This window comes from Laetiporus sulphureus, assembly GCF_001632365.1.
Source record: "Laetiporus sulphureus 93-53 unplaced genomic scaffold LAESUscaffold_1, whole genome shotgun sequence".
NCBI lineage: Eukaryota > Fungi > Basidiomycota > Agaricomycetes > Polyporales > Laetiporaceae > Laetiporus > Laetiporus sulphureus.
Window position 1 is genome coordinate 2153750 of NW_024468510.1, and position 19035 is coordinate 2172784.

At 53.9% G+C, this 19035-nt stretch overlaps 7 protein-coding genes across 7 annotated transcripts; 3 read left to right on the forward strand and 4 right to left on the reverse strand.

The window, feature by feature from the left end:
* Window positions 1-1524: 1524 nt before the first annotated feature.
* Window positions 1525-3628, reverse strand: LAESUDRAFT_719637 (TIP49-domain-containing protein). Its single transcript, XM_040907670.1, is given in 9 exon segments — window positions 1525-1655; window positions 1732-1927; window positions 1997-2137; window positions 2203-2363; window positions 2418-2723; window positions 2772-3013; window positions 3069-3288; window positions 3356-3584; window positions 3598-3628. The coding sequence occupies 7 exon segments, from the start codon at window positions 3536-3538 to the stop codon at window positions 1759-1761; spliced, it is 1422 nt and encodes a 473-aa protein (XP_040770792.1). The 5' UTR covers window positions 3539-3584; window positions 3598-3628; the 3' UTR covers window positions 1525-1655; window positions 1732-1758.
* A 480-nt stretch (window positions 3629-4108) lies between these two features.
* On the reverse strand, window positions 4109-7638 carry LAESUDRAFT_740412 (glycoside hydrolase family 3 protein; the record flags this gene model as incomplete). The annotated part of the gene is made up of 17 exons (XM_040911078.1): window positions 4109-4452; window positions 4515-4591; window positions 4651-4756; window positions 4813-4880; window positions 4941-5068; window positions 5126-5215; window positions 5291-5678; window positions 5736-5911; window positions 5968-6060; window positions 6119-6293; window positions 6349-6365; window positions 6415-6572; window positions 6632-6980; window positions 7036-7180; window positions 7266-7341; window positions 7388-7545; window positions 7582-7638. The coding sequence occupies 17 exons, from the start codon at window positions 7636-7638 to the stop codon at window positions 4296-4298; spliced, it is 2418 nt and encodes an 805-aa protein (XP_040770793.1). The 3' UTR covers window positions 4109-4295.
* Window positions 7639-8026: 388 nt separating this feature from the next.
* On the reverse strand, window positions 8027-9310 carry LAESUDRAFT_719641 (uncharacterized protein). The gene is made up of 6 exons (XM_040907671.1): window positions 9086-9310; window positions 8943-9022; window positions 8770-8872; window positions 8649-8709; window positions 8478-8598; window positions 8027-8401 (listed from the first exon to the last, which is right to left on the reverse strand). Exons 2-6 carry the CDS (start codon window positions 8982-8984, stop codon window positions 8189-8191), a joined length of 540 nt encoding a protein of 179 aa, XP_040770794.1. The 5' UTR covers window positions 8985-9022; window positions 9086-9310; the 3' UTR covers window positions 8027-8188.
* A 299-nt stretch (window positions 9311-9609) lies between these two features.
* Window positions 9610-10696, forward strand: LAESUDRAFT_710302 (uncharacterized protein; the record flags this gene model as incomplete). The annotated part of the gene is made up of 5 exons (XM_040906754.1): window positions 9610-9779; window positions 9840-10143; window positions 10236-10395; window positions 10566-10605; window positions 10645-10696. 5 exons carry the CDS (start codon window positions 9610-9612, stop codon window positions 10694-10696), a joined length of 726 nt encoding a protein of 241 aa, XP_040770795.1.
* A 1116-nt stretch (window positions 10697-11812) lies between these two features.
* LAESUDRAFT_710303 (uncharacterized protein) lies at window positions 11813-12425 on the forward strand (the record flags this gene model as incomplete). Its single annotated transcript, XM_040906755.1, has 3 exons — window positions 11813-12054; window positions 12104-12345; window positions 12373-12425. 3 exons carry the CDS (start codon window positions 11813-11815, stop codon window positions 12423-12425), a joined length of 537 nt encoding a protein of 178 aa, XP_040770796.1.
* A 240-nt stretch (window positions 12426-12665) lies between these two features.
* Window positions 12666-14078, reverse strand: LAESUDRAFT_638724 (Clavaminate synthase-like protein; the record flags this gene model as incomplete). Its single annotated transcript, XM_040903486.1, has 7 exons — window positions 12666-12722; window positions 12775-12988; window positions 13067-13155; window positions 13208-13279; window positions 13332-13698; window positions 13752-13874; window positions 13933-14078. The coding sequence occupies 7 exons, from the start codon at window positions 14076-14078 to the stop codon at window positions 12666-12668; spliced, it is 1068 nt and encodes a 355-aa protein (XP_040770797.1).
* Window positions 14079-17950: 3872 nt separating this feature from the next.
* Window positions 17951-18858, forward strand: LAESUDRAFT_38639 (uncharacterized protein). The gene has a single exon (XM_040902272.1). It carries the CDS (start codon window positions 18154-18156, stop codon window positions 18700-18702), a length of 549 nt encoding a protein of 182 aa, XP_040770798.1. The 5' UTR covers window positions 17951-18153; the 3' UTR covers window positions 18703-18858.
* The last annotated feature ends 177 nt before the right edge of the window (window positions 18859-19035 follow it).

Genomic DNA, 19035 nt, shown 5'->3' on the forward strand with positions numbered 1-19035 from the left:
TCGCCTGTGGCGGCGCCCCTGGACAAAGCGCAGGTTCGACCGCGCGCGGGCCCGCCATGATTCAATTCTGAACGTACATTGGCACATGCCTTGGTGAAAGTTTTGGCGCTGATATGAGAGTGTTGTGCGATGTCTCTGCATGCCTTGCTGGTCGCCAAGACGAGCATGTATAGTACCTGTGTCATCCGAGAAGGTCCTCGATATGATTCTGAAACCGATCGTGCGAGACATGACCAGCCTGGGCTACCTTCGCTGTGAACACATGTGAGATCAGCCGCGGCACACGAGTTCAATCCAAATGCCCTTGTGTATAGGTGCATTTGGAGAGATAGGAGGCGGAGGCGGATCTGGGTCAGCACTAGAATATTTCACTGCCCACAAGCCTCGTATCACAATCCGATGAGTGTCTCTCCGCTGTCATGATCAGTGCACTGCTCCAGATCCGGACGACCGCAGCGAAGTCATCTGCCGTGATGACCAGCCATTCACGACTGCACCAGTCCCACAGCCGGGGCGGTCCCTGCGGCACCAGCACCGTCGACGGAGAGTCGTGGGAAGTGCGTGGGGTCAGACTGGGTCGGCTGACTGCCTTCGACGCCCAGGACGTCTTCCATCCCTGGCCATCCTGATTGCGATGTCCTCATTAATCCGGCGGACATATCCCATCTCCAGATTGTAAAGAAGGTGAAGCATGGGCCCCGCAAAACTCCGCGCAGCTTCACAAAAGAAGCTTCTTCTGGCAAGATCAGCAGAGCCAGGTGGTATGAGAATGCTCACGGCGGCATTTCGAGGTCACCCACCTGCCTACCACTTGAACAGAAGGAATGAACCACCGATGGAGTACCGCGCACGTTGGTAGGTCGGTGCTATCGAACAATGTCACCGTTTCATGCAGGCGACCCCAATTGGCCGTCAGGCGTTCGCCATGTCATGGAAACTAGGGCGGTAGCTGATGGCGTCCCGATCGATGCAGTCCTGAGCCGCTTATAAATTAATGCGAGGAAGACTCAGTGGGATCAGAGAAGCAGCGACACAACCTGGATCCGCGCGAATGAATGCAGAACGCTCCGAATCGCAGGACAATCTCGATTGTGCTCCTTCTAAGGCAGCGGCCTGCACAGCCAAGGCAGATCTCATTCGGCCATTGCGAGCTATGTGCTTTGAGCATGTCCGAATGGAGTCATACCGGTGAGCATCGTCAGAAGCACCGTGTGTCGAGCTAAACGCACCTGAAACGAGTGTGAGGGTACTTGCGCAGTTGCTCGAAATAACTTGATCCAGGTAATCGCCCCGACCAACAGCTCAAGACAAATCAATACACACCTAATGCGTTGCCCAAGCCCGAGCCCGAGCCCGTCGGCGCGGATCCTCCAGCCATAGCGAGACTGCACGCTAGAAAGCGACTTCCACACCCAACATGACATGCACATAGACATAGCCGCTCATACCAGCACCAGTCAAATGCTCAGGGACCGCGCTAGCAGCAAAATTTAATTAAATCGAGCGTGCTTATCCACATTAAATTGAGCGTGCGGGTCATGTTGCACGCCTCGAGGATCTAATACATCGGGGATCAGTACTGCTATGTATGAAGCAGACGGACCATGCCAGGCCCGTCGATATTTTGCTCAAGCTCCTTCGCATTCACGCCCTACCTGCGACAGATGGAACGGCACTGAATCAGCTGTCGTCGCCAATCACCAAGCTACCCACGTACCGGGTGCTACATACCACCATCCGCTCGCACACGTGCAAGCATTACAGCGTCTTATCCGCATTGAACCCGCCCTCCGTGCCAATTACCGCCGCGCTTGTCTTCGCATCCATGAAGAGCTCACCCATCTCGTTGACGTCCTCCAGCTCGATCTGCTTGCGGCCAGCCAAACCTGCGAGAATCGAGGCAGGTGTGAGGAGCTGCAGTGCGTACCTATGGCGAGCGAGGTGAACCACGACATGTCTGAATCGACCATGCAAAGATGTATTGATAATGACTTACCGGAGTGAGCTCGTCTCGCCGCGCTGTGCAAGTTTGTCGAGGACGCCGCGGCCGAGTTGCAGACCTTCGACACCAGCGCGGAGTTGGACGACCTTCGCAACCTCTTCGTGGGTGTATCCGTCCGTTTTAACGATGAGGCATCTTTTGAATGAGTAGTTGATATCGATTAACCTGTCCGTCACTGCCTCCAAGAGGTGTTAACGCACCGATCAAGAAGATCGACTGGGATCCCATGTGGTGCCACAAGATCGATCGTTCCCCGGACGAGCGAGTTGCCTCGGTTAGTAGCGAGAATCACTGTTGGCGCCATGAGAGACTCTAGCAGAGCGTTGAGGTACGTAAAGCACTCAATATCAAGCATGTGCACCTGATGAAAGACCCATCAGCCCCTGGCCGGCACCTAGCACATGTGAGAATGCACTTCATCGATGAACACCACACCCGGGACGACCTCGGCGACGCCTTGGTCGACATAGTTCTTGACGACCTTGTTCACCTCTCGGCGCAGCTTTTCCGTCACCTCTGTTCGGCCGCTCTTCATGAGACTGCCCATCACGCTCATGATGTCCTGGCCACCCTGCGGTCGCGCATTTGCCGCATCGAGATCACCGAGCGTCACGTCCTGCACGAGCTCCTTGCGCTTGCGTACCTCGCCCTTTGGCAGAGGAACATACGTCTCCGACTCCAAATCATAAGATGACGCATATGCGTCTGAGCGTCCAACCCGCTACAAGAGTCAACGATAATGGTCAATATGATCAACACGCGTACGTACCTTCACAGCACCTGAATCTTTTTCGACGTAGATCACATCACCGACTACGATCTTCTCCTTGAGGAAAGCCTCGTATATGCTCGGGTCCAGCCGCAGCTGCTTCGTGCCCTTGACTGTCTTGAGCCCAACGATGACATGAAAGACGGTCTTTCCATACCCACTCAGAGGGTTCTCGGACTCCGCCGGCGAGAGCTCCGTCACTTCACCCTCATATACCTCTTTTGTTTCCTTTATCCGCAAGCCTGGTGATCAAGTACGTGAGAAATGGTAATGAGCCACAGACGAGAGGAGACTTGCCTATAGCGCGACGGAATGCTTCTGAGAGAACCTCCGTCTTTTTGACTTCCGTGCTGTACACTTCCGAGCCAACCATAGGACAGAATGAGACCTTCGCACCGAGTTCGTGCGAGATAGCAAGGGCGAGTGCCGTTTTTCCTGTACCCGGCGCACCGACGAGCAGAAGAGCGCGTCCAGAGAACTTGCGCGACTTGACGAGCTCGACGACCACTCCGCAGGCCTAGAGACGGCGTGTCACCGACTGCTCATTTGTCCATATCTCCAGACCAATCTGTAAAATGAGTTACCTCGCGCGCATTCGTCTGTCCGATGAACCCTGCAGCATCTGCATTCGCAAAGCCCTCGGGAGTGAGGCCAAGGCCTTTGATGTGCGAGTGTGGCGCTATACGCGACGACCGCGATGCGGAGGCGGTAGAAGGAGGCGGGAGGGCATTGTGAGCGACGTGCGCCGAAGGCGTGGAGGCTTTCATCGGGTGTGGACATGGTGAGGTGCGGTCGAGCTTGAAGTACTGCGAGGAGGGAGACGGGTAGGAGCTAAGGAGACGGGTGCAGGCGTTCAGTATAGGAGTTTGAAACTCCGACTATGATACACACTACGGTTGAACTGAAGCCGGCTTACGATACAGCATTGGCCAGTTTGCTTACTTCCAAGTTAGTGTATCGACCGCGCCGCTGATCTTAAAGCTTTGAAGCTCGAGCTTGAATACCAAAGTTGAAATCTATACGGTCATCTTCCAATCAGAGACCATGCGTCCAGGCTGGCGAGCCTTTACAAGACTTTCTCTGTTCCTTCTGCAGCTGGCAGAATCTACTACGTTTAATTCCAAGGTGGAGTCTCGATAAAAGGATATGGTCCTACAGCGGCGCCTTTGACTGACATTCAGTGCGTGCCCAACACTCTACTGGTACTCCAATCTACTTCCTTCGGAAGATGAGGTTCCTTACCTCCATGTTGACTTTTTGACCTTGGTCTGATTATAATCAAGGCATAGAGCATGATTTTTCTCTCTCGACTTCATCCAATGACCTTAATGACGATATGCGCTTGTTCCTGTACATTCGTCTGTGTATGATTTTACATGAGGCATTCTCTACAATAAATCCCATAATCATCCCAAAGTGCACAGCGCACCACGCGATACACTTACAAAGTCCCCAATCCAACGTACACACCCTCCAAGAGCACGCCTATTTTGTTACCATCAACTCCGCACGCACACACTCGCATCACACCGCCACAAGAGTCGCATTCAGATACGTCGTCGCAGACGTCCCAACCTTCACAGTAAAATTCCCCGGCTCGACGACAGACTCGCCCCTCATGGACCACAACGACAACTGCGATGAGTTGACCTGCATCGTCACCGTCTCCGAGCCTCCCGCACTGCCGTTCCACCATACATCAACAACGACCGGATCACCAGCGTATCAAACCTCGTCACTCACGAGATGAACACCTTCCCGAACGCCGCGAGGAACTGGTTCGGAGTGACGACCGAGGCATAATCATCCGTGATATAAACCTGCCATTCCCGCCATCAGCACCCTTCGCATACCACCTCGAGCCGCGGTGAGCACTCACCTGCACGACCTCCTTCCCGTCCACCGTGCCAGTATTATGCACCGTCACCGTAACATTGAAGTTGTCCATCGTGCTGATCACATCCGACGACAGCTCCAGATTTGAGCTATGTTTCGAAGCGGGCATCAGCACCTCCTCAGGACGTCGATCTGAACCACTGACTACTTGAAAGTCGTATAGCTCAGACCGTGCCCGAAGCTCCACAACGGGACGGGCGTATTCAACACATACTACAATCCAATAATCGAAGGTCAGCCTATTCCTTCCGTCATGCATTCCGTGCCACGCACCTGGTGCCCAAACATGAGCGTCCCATTCGGCGTGACATACCCAGGGTCCACCGGCCGCCCGTCCTTTAGGTAATTATAAAACGCAGGCGTCGTGCCAACCGAACGCGGGAAAGACACCGGGAGCCTACCTACCAATTCATAAAAATTGGCTCGACCATCACCGTGCCAGTGAACACCGTACTCACCCGAGGGGTTCGCATCACCAAAGATAATTTCCGCAATGGCGAGCCCACCAAGCTCACCGGGATAAAACTGCTGCACGACCGCGTCGGCATCTACACAGACCACACATCCCCATCAGACACCCTACTCCGCGCCTATGTATGCTGCACCACAAAAAGACCACTTACTATCCTTAATCCATGGCTCCGCAACCGGCTTCCCACTCACAAACACCACGACCGTCGGCTTCCCCGCCGCCTTCACAGCCTGCACAAGCCTTCCCTGCGCACCCACGAGCGCGAGGCTGCTCAAATCGACATGCTCTCCCGTCGTCGCGTTCGTGCCCGGCTCCCACAGGAGCGTCTGGTCAAGCGACCACGTGCCAACCATGACGACCGCCACGTCCGACGCCTCCACCGCCGCAACCGCCTCGGGGAACTGCGACTCGTCCTCCGACCAAAGCTCGCATCCCTGCGCAAAGTTGATCTTCACAGAAGTGTTTGCGAGCAGTTCCTCAAAACCCTGGAGCGGCGAGATCCCATTCAGCGTCGCGTTGTAAAAGACGTAGTCGCCGAACTGCAAGTAAGCAGTCGGCGTGCAAGGTAGAGATGTGTATGAGTGGGGAGGACGTACCGAGACGCGGTTCACCTGCGGCCCGATGAGCGCGACGGAGGAGATGTTCTTGCTGAGCGGCAGCGTGTTGTGATGGTTCTCGAGCAGCACGATCTGCTCCTTTTCCATCTGGTGCAGCAGCGCGCGCGTCTCAGGCGTGCGCAACATCGACGTGTAGTCCGGGTACGGGTACGGGTCTGTGCGAGGGATCGTCATGTGTACACCGGTAATGGCGGAGACGACAAATACTCGCTTTCGAAGAGGCCCAGTGCGAATTTTGTCCGCAAGATCGTCACGACCGTCTCGTCAATATACTCGACGTCCACAGTGCCCGCCGCAACCTGATCTGCAGCGCGACACGCGTCAGCTTTGTTCCATACCACCTCCGTCCACGAACAACTCACCGGGAAGGGTCTCATACGTATAGCTCCCGCCTCCCATCTCCATCTGGATTCCGTTCTCCAGGACCTGCTTCGCGGCGCACTTCCTTGTTGTGCATGTCATGTGCCATGTAATGAGCAAGTCCGGCGAGCCTGCGTCCGTCGTGACGAAGTAGGGGTAGTCCCATTCGTCGCGCAGCTGCCAGCCACGATGTTCAACTGCGCTCGTGACGGTGTTAAGTGCGAGGACTTACGATCTCCGTGAGCAGGTCTGTGCGCCATGAGCAAGGATGCGACAAGTGAGGTGTGCAGATACTCACGGTAACTCGAGACATCGGGGATGCCATCATAGCTCGCGTATGCGCTCATCAGACTCAGCGCGATGCTCCCACCGTCGAATCCCGCACATGCGCGATGAAATGGGCGCAGATAATACGTCCGCATCTCACGTTCTCCTCCTGAAACCTGCGCAAGGTTTCTATTTTGTGAAACCCCGATCAGCGCTGTAGCAACCTTTAACCACACAATGCAACTCACAAACCACCCTGAGGCGAGCCATATGCAGCAAAATGCTTACAGGTCGCCGCCATGCGCGCCACCGCTTCCCCACTCACATTCCGCCTCGTGCCCTCCTGCACGCCGCGCACGTACGCGCGGCCCATCTCACCCGTCAAGAACGGGTCTTCGCCAAAATTCTCCTCGACGCGGCCCCAGCGGAGCTCGCGGCTGAGATCGAGCACAGGCGCGAACAGCTGCGAGAAGCCGAGCGCCTCGGCTTCGGTGCCTATCGTGTGCGCGGCGGCGCGCAGGAGTGGCGCGTTGAACGATGCGGCCAGCCCGATTGGCGAGGGCCAGGTGGTCCCGTTGTTCGTGAAGCCATGTAGGCCTGCGGTGCGAAAGGATGAGAAGTGGATATGCGAGGTATGTGAAAGTGGGCGTACCTTCGCTCTGGACGATGGCGGGGATGCCGAGCGTGGTATTTTCCATGAGGTACCGCTGGCCGATGGTGATCGCATACACCCACTTCTCCCAAGACATCAGGTATCCTCCCCATATTGCGCCGTTGCGCGTTGTGAGCTCTTCGATCTGCAAAGGGCAGAAGTTGAGAATATGCTATCCATGGCGACGGGCGCACCACTTGCAGATCGTGAGACGAAGGAGATGGACTCACCAGGCCAGTTTCGTTGTATGCAAGAGTATCGTTAGTAGGATCCGTATTCATCCAGCCATCGATATCGCCTTGAATGCTGCACGAAGGTCAGCCAAAATGAGCCTGACTGCCGCGGTACTCACAGTTGCGCGACCTTCTCGTCGAGCGTCATGCGCGGCAAAAGGTCAGCGACGCGGTCCTCGATGCTCGCGCTCGCGTTCTTGTAGGTCGGAAGAGATCCATCGAGGTTAGTCCCGCGGGCATGAAGAGGAAAGTGAAGGCCCTCGTTGACATCGAGGGGCTCGCGCGTGTAGCGTCTATGAGAGAAAGCACTGACGAATCCGGAGAACACGAGGAAGAGCGGCGCGACAGAGAGCCAAAAGACGGCGCGCATGGCTTCACACCTGCTTTCAGCTAGTAGGTAGTTGGAACTGACGTCGCCAGCAGTTCGGCGAGATCATCGCGTGTGTATATAGCTCGAGCACGGCCAGGGATGCAGCGAGAACGAGGTACCGTGGGGGACGAAGAGACGAGCACATGGGCGTAACATGGCGGAGAGAAAAGGGCGGTCAGCAGAGAGCACACCTGCTCACAGCGGTCCGAGGCGAGCTATGCACGGACCGCGGCGGGCAAGGAACGCAGTGCAGGGCGTACAAGGCAGCGCGTATGTTTCCGGGAATTCGCCGCGTCGCCTCTCTCGATCGCGTACACCGGTGACCCGTGATCTTTCGTCAACTAATCTCCTCCTTATGAAACCAGCTTGGTCACAGCATTCGTTTGTTTGATTATCTATATAAACGCAGAGGAAAGAACGCTGCATACAACACGGATCTAGTATCAGCAACTACACGACTGTTACAATAAATCGTCAAAGCAGGCTTCCTCAAAGTCCATCAATACAACTGTCCATAACCATTACAACACCATCACGCGGCCACGGCGCACTACACCTGCGTCATAACAGACGGAGTCTGCGCCGTGCTCTGCACAATCTCCACAGTAAACTGCGGTGCCCGCCTCTTCTGCAGAACAGCAAACATCCCCACAACCAGCAGCCCACACAGCGCCAGCCAGCCGAGCCACGCGAACGCCGTCATCGCCGACAGAACGCGACACGCAGAGTACTGATAGCACCACGAGAGGTTCGGCCAGATGCTCTGCGGGTTGTTTCCGTTAGAAGTCGAAAGGAGGCGGATGGATGTAGTGGGAGCAGTGGGGGGTCAGTGTGCTCACAGTTGCGATCCCGGACCCGATGAGCCAGAGGAACCAGAGAACGGCGAGGGCGATCACCTCGATCACCACGATCGAGACGTCGGGAAATAAATGAGCGAACAGCGACACAGGAGGCCGGAACCTACGTCGCGTTCAGCAGCGTACACTGACAGAATGAAATAGCCGACTCACACAAAGAGCGCGAACCCGAGCGTGAGCACAGAGCAAACCAGCAGCTCTGCCACTATGGGGTCTATGTAGTCCCAACGGCCGTCAGCGCAGCTAATACAGACGTCCATCCTTTGCTGCGTACCGTAAAAGTCGGTCCCTCCATCGAGCGGGTCTCCCTTCGGTAAATGGAGTGTATAGTTGAGCCTCACCGCCGTCAAGATCAGAAGGATGATGGAAAATATCCACTGTGAAGACAATACAAAGTCACAATCCGCAGAGATATCAAATTGCATCTGGAAGCTCGGTCGGACATACTAGCGCGATGTAGAGGGGCAATCGTAGCGCTGCTGGTCTCATGGCGATCCAAACCTACGACTTGTACAGAAACAATGGCACTGCCAACACCGACGTCAAGTTGCGAGACAAAGGGACAAGTCTGCGAGTGGAGGGACGCGCACCGTAGGTACTTAACATCATTCCAGGGAGACCTAAACATGAATGGTCACCATGGCAGCCCGTAGCTCAACTTACGACCTCGCGTGGGGACGAACTCCCCCAAAGCCCAATCACTCCGCTCCGCCGACTTGGCAATAACCAGCTCGTAAGGCAGCTTCTACCTCGAGAGCGCGGAAATTTGACCGACCTCTAGGGTAATAGCCGGTGGGTGTGCTCGAGGACATGCTTCGTATATCATTTCGGAGGTGTAGCGCGCGGCGGGCCGCGCAGGACCCGCGACGCGACGTGTATTACGCGATCACGTGCGTGTTTGTCTTCGCGAGGTCTGTCGCACGCGCCTGCTGTCTCGGTGGGTCGACGCATTAACGCGCAATGGCTCGTACGAGATCAAGCACATGAGGGAGATCTAGGTATTAAGGACAGGTGCGGGCCTCGATAACTCAGCTACAGTCGAACATTGCGAATTAATCCATATCTGAACTCTACCACACTGATCACCGATAGCTTATGACAGTGAGAGACGGACATGACAAAGTCCCACAATCTCAAACGTTGTCTCAAAGCGAGCGGGAACCTCAATCTACATGATTCTGTCACAACATCACGCAACCTGCAACGCACCACCACGCAGTGTAGGCGACACAGAATGACAGCAAGCGACTGGCTACTATTGTTCCATCGAGAGCCGGCACGTTGGTTTTTCGTCCATCACTCATATCTCGCTTGTATTGTACAACATTATTGCAATTTGTGCAGCAACTTCTCGCTGAACATGATCCCTCTACGCATAGTACATCCGGTGTCAGCCTTCGAGAAGTCAAACCGCACCACCGAGCGAGCGAAGTCGTTCAGGAGGCAGGTGAATCTCGTACCCGCATGCGCACATGTGATCAATGCTACTCCACGGTGCTACATTCACGAAGCCCCAACAGGCCGTAACACGACTTGTATCATGCGACAGCTCCACATCCGCGGGCCGTATGCCAATATCGTCCATGCCATCGATGCCTTCTGCCAATATACCCTAAAGAAAAAGGGAGCGAAGCAATTGGACATCGCAGTAATCATCTGGTGCGCCCACCTGATGCTTTCACGGCTTCGGGTATAGTACGTTCATCTTTGGGTGTTATCCAACTCTGATGAGCAATGGAGCCCGCACACATCCCGATCAAGCTCGTCTTGGCGCCATCTGTCGCAACGATGAGAGAATTCTCGGCATGCAACTACATTGTCGGCTATGTTCCGGGAGTGAAAGACGACACGGCGTTTGTGTATCGGACGGACTCCGAAGAGCTAGCGGAACATGAGTTTTGTGCGCTATTTGAGGCGGCTCGCAGCACTGGAATGTGGACACGTTCAATAGATTGCTTTCTTTGGTGTGCTGTTTCAGATGGCTCTTGCCTGTGCTGACAGATCAGTTCTTCGTGGCTGCCCCGTGAGCTGGGAAGATGGTCTTACTGATCTCTGTTTATCTTACCCCAGGCGCTGTGAAACTATTCGAAAGCGTAACGTTTAGTGAACCGTGAGTAGCACGTATTTAGTTCTGACATTATATCTGTAGCAATTCAAACAGGGACAGTCTATCTGTGGAAAATTCATTGAAACCTGCATGAGGCTAATCGCGGACACTCCTGTAGTGAGCGCTGATACCTTTCTCGGCACACTGGCGTACTCATTCAAACCTTCGAATAGATTACATCTCTCCACGCCTCCACCACGTTGAACATCCGGGCGGGCGTGTTCGGAATGATTAGTGTTGTACTTGACGCCACATTCAGACTCGGAGAGACTCTCTTTCTGACAAAGAATCGAACAGCGGACACATCAATTGAACGTTCACATTATGTTTGGAAGCTCCGATAACGCTAATGGTAGCCTATGAACCATATCACTGAAGTCCGAGTTGCCCGCCGTGAGAGGTCTTGGTGGCTCGGGTACAAAATGATGGAATGCGCCACTTAGTATCCGCGAGACTTTGTTTCACAACTAAATACCTCTAGCGTGATACTGTTCCCGAAGCATTTGAGTACTTCGTCAGGAACGAGCATGGACCTAAATCCTGAAACTTGAGCGATTTATGCAAACCATCATGGTTACCGTTTTTGGAATGTCTTATGACAACGATGAGATTTCTCACGCCACGGGGCCAAGCAGCCGCCGCGGACTTGGCCACAATCCACGATCATCTTGCTTTGTCTCAGCAATCTCTGCGGTCAATGCGGGCTTTCGCGAGGTTTCAAGAAAAAAGTGGTTGCTTTCCTGTCGCTGGACATGCGCCTCAATTGATTGTTCTTGCTGGCTGGACACGTTTAACACCCAGTCACCGCCCACAATTGTTAACGTACCGTTGTGTATCTGCTGCGCCGCAATGCCAGCGAATAGGAGTGTATCTCAGATCACTCGAGATCCTTTCAAATCTCCGTGACGGTGTGTTCCAGCTTGTTCTCGCAGTTGTCAACGCAACCTACCATTGTCTCCATCCGCCGCCGGGTGGTCGGACGTGAAGCTGGAAGGTTGATATATTTCGCAGAAGATTGTGTCGTTGTTCTACCTTAGGTCCTTATCTTCCGATAAACCTCTTCATTGTCCTGCATATGCTTATTGTATCGTACTGGCGACCTCGGCTCAGTCATGCCCGCGATGAACTTTAAACACTGCTTACCCGTCCCTAGGCCCTCGATTAAAGGCCACCTTGACAGCCTCTTTCTGTCAACGCTTCAACTACCATCATGCGGCTTTATGAGATTCAAAGTAACGTTGCTCATCCTATCCGCGAGGCCCACCGTCTCAACGTCATACCTCCATACTACTTTCTCGATCTCCCAAAATCAAGAATAAGGCTCATATTCTGCGACAAGCCCGCCAAGCGAGATGCATACGCTAACATCGTGCAAATGGTGGACGACTTCTGCTTCGCGACGCTCCGAATCAAGAAGGCTAGAAAGTATGCGTTCACAGCGGTGATTCTCTCGTACGCCCCCATGCTCTCTCGCAGGATTTCGCTCCCCGCTGATCCGCAGTCACAGTGAGATATCTCACGTATCTGAGACACCGATGGAGCCTCCGCACATGCTAGTCAAGCTCACGTTGCCCTCATCAAGCGGCATCGCAACAGCGATTCCTGCACATGTGTACCTCAGTGGGTCCATACCAGAAGCAAGGATCGACACCACCTCCATCTTCTGGAAAGATGCTGAGGAGATCGCGGAGCACGAGATTAGCGCGATGCGTGAAGTGATCATGCTTCCCCCTGGCATATTGGGTGAGTGTCCAATGCGGATTGCCTCAGCATCGTGCGCTCACGGCGGTCTTCTCCCAACAGATGCAGTCCATGTCCTTTAAAGTGGACTATAATCGGCTACACTTTTACGGACACCTTACTTCTCGTTCATTGTTGGTGTATTTCCTTCCGAAACCTGACCGATTTACCTGACGTTCATGATCGATAGCATTGGATGTATCACTACTGTATAATTTGTAAATACAAGACCACCCTTCTCGGCAACTGCATATGCTCGGATACAACGTTTGACGCGTACGCGTAATTATCTATACACCTTAATGACACCACGTCTGCGACGCTCAAGCTGCTGCGGGTCGATGCTCCATACCCCTGCTAGCACGCCATGTCTCTGGCCCCTATTGAAGTTTGTCTGCATAAACTCCATCTAACATCTGAATCGCGACGCACCTTCCTGTTCTTGATTCTCTGATTCTTGATCCTCCTAGCGAACCAGTCTTTCGAAGTGACTCCCGTCTGATAGCTCCTATCTGGGTCCTCCGCAACCGCTTGCGCGATAAGAGGGCTCTCGTCCGCGAGCGTGCGCAGCTCAACAGAGTTCCCCGGCCGCGTGAAGAACACGAGCGACCAGCGCACATGTTTTGCCTGTTCCTTCGGGGGCGATCTGTGGATCATCGATGAGAAGGGCAGCCCACTGGTTACGGTGCGATTGCAGATCATCGATGACCTCTCTCTTACTCACATCACGCGGTGTAGGTTCGACTTGAGGATACCCCCGCTGAAGATCGTCATGGCATCTCCGAGATTGCAGATCGCATGCCCGGGAATGGGCTGCATGCTCTTCTCAGCATGGTAGTCATATAGCGAGGATCGGCGCGCTGACCTTCACATATTGCCATGTATCCGTGCCTGGTACCATGACCTGCAGCCCGCCAAGCCGATTGTGCAGGAACGACTGGTGATCACGGTGTTTGTATCGTTCACGAAGAGATGCTCGTCGCGCTTACCAACGACCCGAAATCTGTGTGTCCGCCAATTGCTGCCTTGTTATCCGGTGATCCTGGAGGCATAGGAGGCGACCGGATGCATCGCGCCTCGCTTCCGCTGTGCTCGTCGAGGGAATGCCTTTTCAAAAGTGCGCCATTCGGGAGCCCCAGTTTCTCATTGAGCACGTCTATCAAGGTGCGATTCACCTCAAGACTCTTCCGCACGAACGGGATAATGGTCAACTCCATGCGTGCATTAACAGTCGAGGGGTACGTGCGATATACGTGGCCAGGCCAGGCTAATGCATCATCTTTGGCAATGTTAATGAACTCTGCGGTGTCTAGGGCACCGCTCTCATCTGTGGCGTTTGCACCGGGCGCCTTGTACCTGTGTATCATGCTATTGGTAAATACCGTAGCGAAGGAAGAACAAGTACGTACCCGCAGGACAATCCCTCATCTCCCTGCTCATATTTCATCTTCTCCTCGAAAGGCAGCTGCATCGTTTCATCCCCCATATCAAACATCTGAGCCACCTCCTCGTCAGCGCCGTGGTTCTTCAAGCTGATACAAGCGAGTGAGCAATAATTTGGTCTGCAAGTCCGACGCATTTGCTACTCACTACCAGAAGCCGAGGTGCGCCGCTGCGTCCCATAATTTGTTGATCTCATCCTCATCTCCGGCCTTGATGAGCTCATAGTCCACTACGAGCAGCGGATGAGTAGGCACATCGTCCGGAAAAGGCGGGAGAGTGTTCAGTCCTGGCATTATGGCGACACTAGGATCCGCCTCCGCTGCTTGAGAACTTATAAGACTCGTGTGGTTCATATGACTTTACACGAGGCCACGTTGCCGCTAGCAACTGCGCAAGCTTCCTCCGATAGGAAACGCCACCGACTCGTTCCCCATGAGGATGATGTACCGCAGACCACGGAGGTCGCTCTCGCATTGTCATGTGGCCCGGGCAACAAGGTCGGCGAAGATGCGCTCTGTGCACGAGTATAGTCCGTCCTCCTGTTGTGCTACGGCTGGGCCTCCCTAACAGCGGCGGTGTCGGGGATCCAGTCACGAGGCTCTCGCGGTGACCAAGTCGGGTTCTCATAGGAGGCCTTCTCAGATTGCCCGATGGGTGCATCTCTGCCCAGGGACAGTCTTCGAACGCAGGAATCTCAAGGACGTCCGCTCGCGCTCGCTGATGTAATGAATTCACAAGCAGTTCACAGTAGAGTGAACAGGGCAGGGCGGGGCGCTGATGCCATCCGATGTTCGCAGCTGCCGCATACCTTGCGTGTTAGATTAATTCAGCGCTATCGCCAAAGATACTGTGCCTTGTCTTTGCCATCTTACAACATCTTCATCATGGCAAGCACACTGATTGCGGCACACAATAAACTATTTTTCCGTGCATTAGTTCACGCACTGTCAGGCTTTCGCGGAGGCGCCTGATTTCTAATGAGCGGAACATAGAGGAAAGAGAAATATTATCTTGTGAGTCAGAGCAGCATGGCGGCAAGGAGTAATGACGACATACTTCCTCACAATCCCTTCGCTTGTGTCGGAGCATACTCCAGATCAGTGCCGCTTTCATGTTCCACAGGAACAATTCACGATCGTCACCCTCGCCGGCTGTCAACATTCGCTCAATAAAGCCACTTAAATCAAAGGCATTCCCTTCGCATTGTTACGCGATGTCAGAGGGAATCGCTGCCGAGACAATCGAGGAATTTGTGTGGTCATACGCAAATCACTGTTGGATATGGGTCGCTCAAATGTCGTCGCTAAAACAGCTGTCACCGCCATGCGTGTGGCGTGAGCGTGTGTACTGGAGTGGCATCGCATCTAACCTCGACTAGTAATCATCGGTCATCGTACTCCGCAGTGGAAACACGGCGTAGTCGCGAAAGCTTAGTCTTCTGCAAGTCGCGATACATCGCCTTAGCACGCACCCTAGTGTAGCTGCGCATCATTAGACCTCAATGAAGACGGTTCCGTCTGGCGTCAATGTACACTGTAACCGCTCCCATATAGCTGAATCATCTTCGTGGTGGCGCGTAAAGTTGCCGAGAGGCAAAGAACAGGACCCTCGAACTCATTGCCTAGGGAGATTCGCACAAACTCGGTTAGCGGAGGCGCCCGGTTTGAGGATGCTTAGCCTGTTTCATAATCGCTTCCAGGCAGAGTATGTAGACGTTCCTTGCGACCAACGCGGGGTCCGGAACTTGCCTTGCAGACTCGTATGCGTATGGACACGACGCAGCTGTAGGATCAGAGTAAGCCCGATCTGACAGATCAATGCAGCGAGCGCGCGCACTGGCCAAGTTGCGATACCGGAAGAACCACGAAGGCGATCTCGAGATCCGGAGCGTACCTGAGGGGCGAATCTCGCGGGAGAACGAGTATTATTTATATACTCATTGTGGCCTGTTCCTATCGCCACAGGGAAGGAGGTCGCCGATGGTCAGCAAAGGTGGCAAACCTCGGAACTGAGGGAAATGTCCGGGGTGCTCCTACAAGATTTTGAGCCGGTGAGACCGCAAGACGCGATGAGCCCTTGAGCGGCGAGTGATAGTTGTATACTCGAAGCATCACTATTCAGGGGCATCGTGCACGTCACCTGTCGGGGGTCGGGCGGGCATCAATTTGGAATGCCATAATTGAGCCCATCAACGTACGCTGTGAGCTAAGGGTTGATTAATGTACGGAGAACTTAGAGTCTATGTTTAGTTTGTACGCTGACCTGTGTCAATCAGTCTAAATGGTGACTCCAGGCTGTCCACTCATGATACCTCCGATCGGAGCATGGAGAACAGAATCACGTTTGCGACCGTACCTATACATTTTACTTACCTCTGGAGGTAATACGTAAGCTACTTGCGTCTAGTAAGGCCCCTCCGATCGGAGGAATGAGGCGAACGTGACGTCCGCTCAAACCCCAGGGTTGTGTGAACGAGGACTGCTGGCCTTGATATGTATGTACCGGACTAATGCTTGTTTGACTATGTATCGGCAAGCCTGCCATTAGACATCAGATAACGATGACCGATAATGCGCCGCGGGCGAAACATCTCTGCGCAATGCTGTGAGCGCAGTATACATTGCCCATCACCTCAGCTTTGTAAAAGTGCTCGAAGATCCCAGCACTCCATTGGAGCAGCTTTTGGGATGATTTTACGATGCCTGCGAGGGCTACTTGTACAATTCTATTGCGACGATCTTGGCTGACATGGCGAAAGCGAGATCGACTGAATTGGGTACATATACTTCCTCGCCTCGTGGACGTAAAGTATATTGGCCAAGTCGCTCTTGTGCTTGAACAATTCCGCGGAAAGGACATCGCCGCGCAATGCTATGAGTGCGGTCTGCATTGCGCAACACGTCAGCTTTGTAAATGCGCTCGGAGATCGCAGCAGTTTATTGAAACTACTTTTGGGGGTGATCTTACGGTACCTGCGAGGATTCTTGTCCAATTCTATTTTGGCTGACAGGGCGAAAGTGAAACCGATCGAACTTAGCAGATATGCTTGCTCGTCCCGTGAACGTAAAGTATATTGGCCAAGTCGTTCTTGTGCAATAGTTCTGCGGGCAGGACATCGCCGCGCAACGGCATGAGTGCGGTCTGCATTGTCCAACACGTCAGCTTTGTAAATGCGCTCGGAGATCGCAGCAGTTTATTGAAACTAATTTTGGAGATGATCTTACGATACCTGCGAGGATTCTTGTCCAATTCTATTTTGGCTGATAGGCCCGGCGAAAGGGAGATCGATTGAACTTGGCAGATATGTTTGCTGATCCCGTGAACGCAAAGTATATTAGCCAAGTTGCTCGTGTGCAACATGACCCATGTCCTGAAACGCGTGCAGTTGACGATAGCATGATGACTGCTCTTGCGAGGGTAATTACGCATCGATGGAGCCGTCGTGTCCATTCGCACCCCGTTTGATGTCGCCATAGAGTCTCGGAAGCTTGATTTGTGACAGTTGCCTTCATCGATGCATCATTTAGACCCACCGCATAAGGATTCGCCTAAGATGGCCGTCGACAGCATCCGCCGTAAGTAATATGTCTAAAAGCTGACAGCGATCAGGCAGATCTGCTTGACATGAGCGAGACATGGGTCGCAGAGGTAAATTGTCACATTTTATCTTCTTTCTTCCAGTAAAATCGAGGCCTGGAGCGGATGGAGGAATAGGAGCGACTGTCCTAGAGACTGGATACGAGTCTAAAGGCACAAATGCAGGCGCGTCCACTGGTGGCGTTAATATGTTGCGGAAATTGCCGATCGCGGGGACCTTGTGCACTTTCCGCGTCGATACTGTACCTCCGTCCTCTTGACCATTCTGACCCTGAGCTGACCCTAGCCTACCTGCTTCAATTCGCGACCGCATGTCGCCATCTCAGCCTCGTGATGCTTCCACATTCTGCGGCGGTCCATAAATGAATGCTAGAAGTCAATTAATCAAGAGTCTCAAGACGAGCAACAATCGCCGTGCACGGCGCTCTACCGTCAGCGCTAAGACAACCTGAACTCAGTCAACCATCACAGATGTTCTGACGTTCCAGACGTACATCTCTGATGTTCGCGTCAGAATTGCCCGAGATGACCGATAATAACGACTGATATGAATGGCGTCATGATCGGCGTTGTCTGCACGCTCCGCTAGCCCTTGCCCACCACCAGCTAGCAGGCGATCCTCGCGGCCACCAGGTGTTTGCTAACGCAGTTTTGTAACGCGTTGCGCCCACGGGAGTTCTCACAAGGGGGTCCACTAGACGTTCACTAAGCGCAGCGTGCGTGGTAATCCAGCGTTGAATTCAATCACTATCATGATGTCGATGAGTGCTCATGATGGGAATCATATGTGCAGACTCTGGCGCGCTGCCAGATCGAATCGTCCCACACGTAAGGCTCTACACGTCTCTTACATCTCGCAAGGGCGAGCACCCGCGCGCAGCCCGAGCCTCGACACCCGTCCACCCAACCTCAAACAAGTCCGCGCGGATCCAGACATCGCTCCAGCGGCGATCACGACGGAGGCCGTCTCTCAGGGAGATCAATCATCATGTGCGGCGCGAGCGCCCACAGCAGACCCTGATTTGCCCACTAATCCATGAATTTGGCAAATCTGCCGGCGAAGGGGAGGATAGAGCATCTGGATCTTCGAGAACGAATCAGAACGACTTGGCATGCAGTGCTCTCATTGGCAGGTGCCCCTCCCACGGGCCCCACTCTCCAATTCCGCGCTGCGCCCCGAGTGCAAGAGCGTATCTGCCCCCGATTGGCGAAGGGCATCTATCTGCCCAAACCCTCCCGCGCACACCTTCCCGCAATCTAGGCGCGCGAACGTGTGCTCTGTCCCAGTCGCGGCGCCCCAAAGCTGGGGATTCCGACTAGCACAGGCTCTGACACGGCCGTCTGCCCGGCGGCAGTGCCCATCATGCATCATGGGTGGCGTGCTCATGTGGGTGCGCACCTTATGGTCCATGTCCCTAGAGTGTCGAGTCACACACACCGAGAACTGACGTGAGAATGTACGTACTCATCGCAGTAATATCCGTACACCAGGGCAGAACATGATGCGTGCAAAAAGGAAAGGTATATTGCATGACATCACGATTCATGAATAAGACTGCGATAACCACGGGAGGAAACGAACGATAGGCTACATAGATCGCGGGTTATGATACATTCAGCATGAGCGAGCCATATGATCGGAGCAGGGCATCG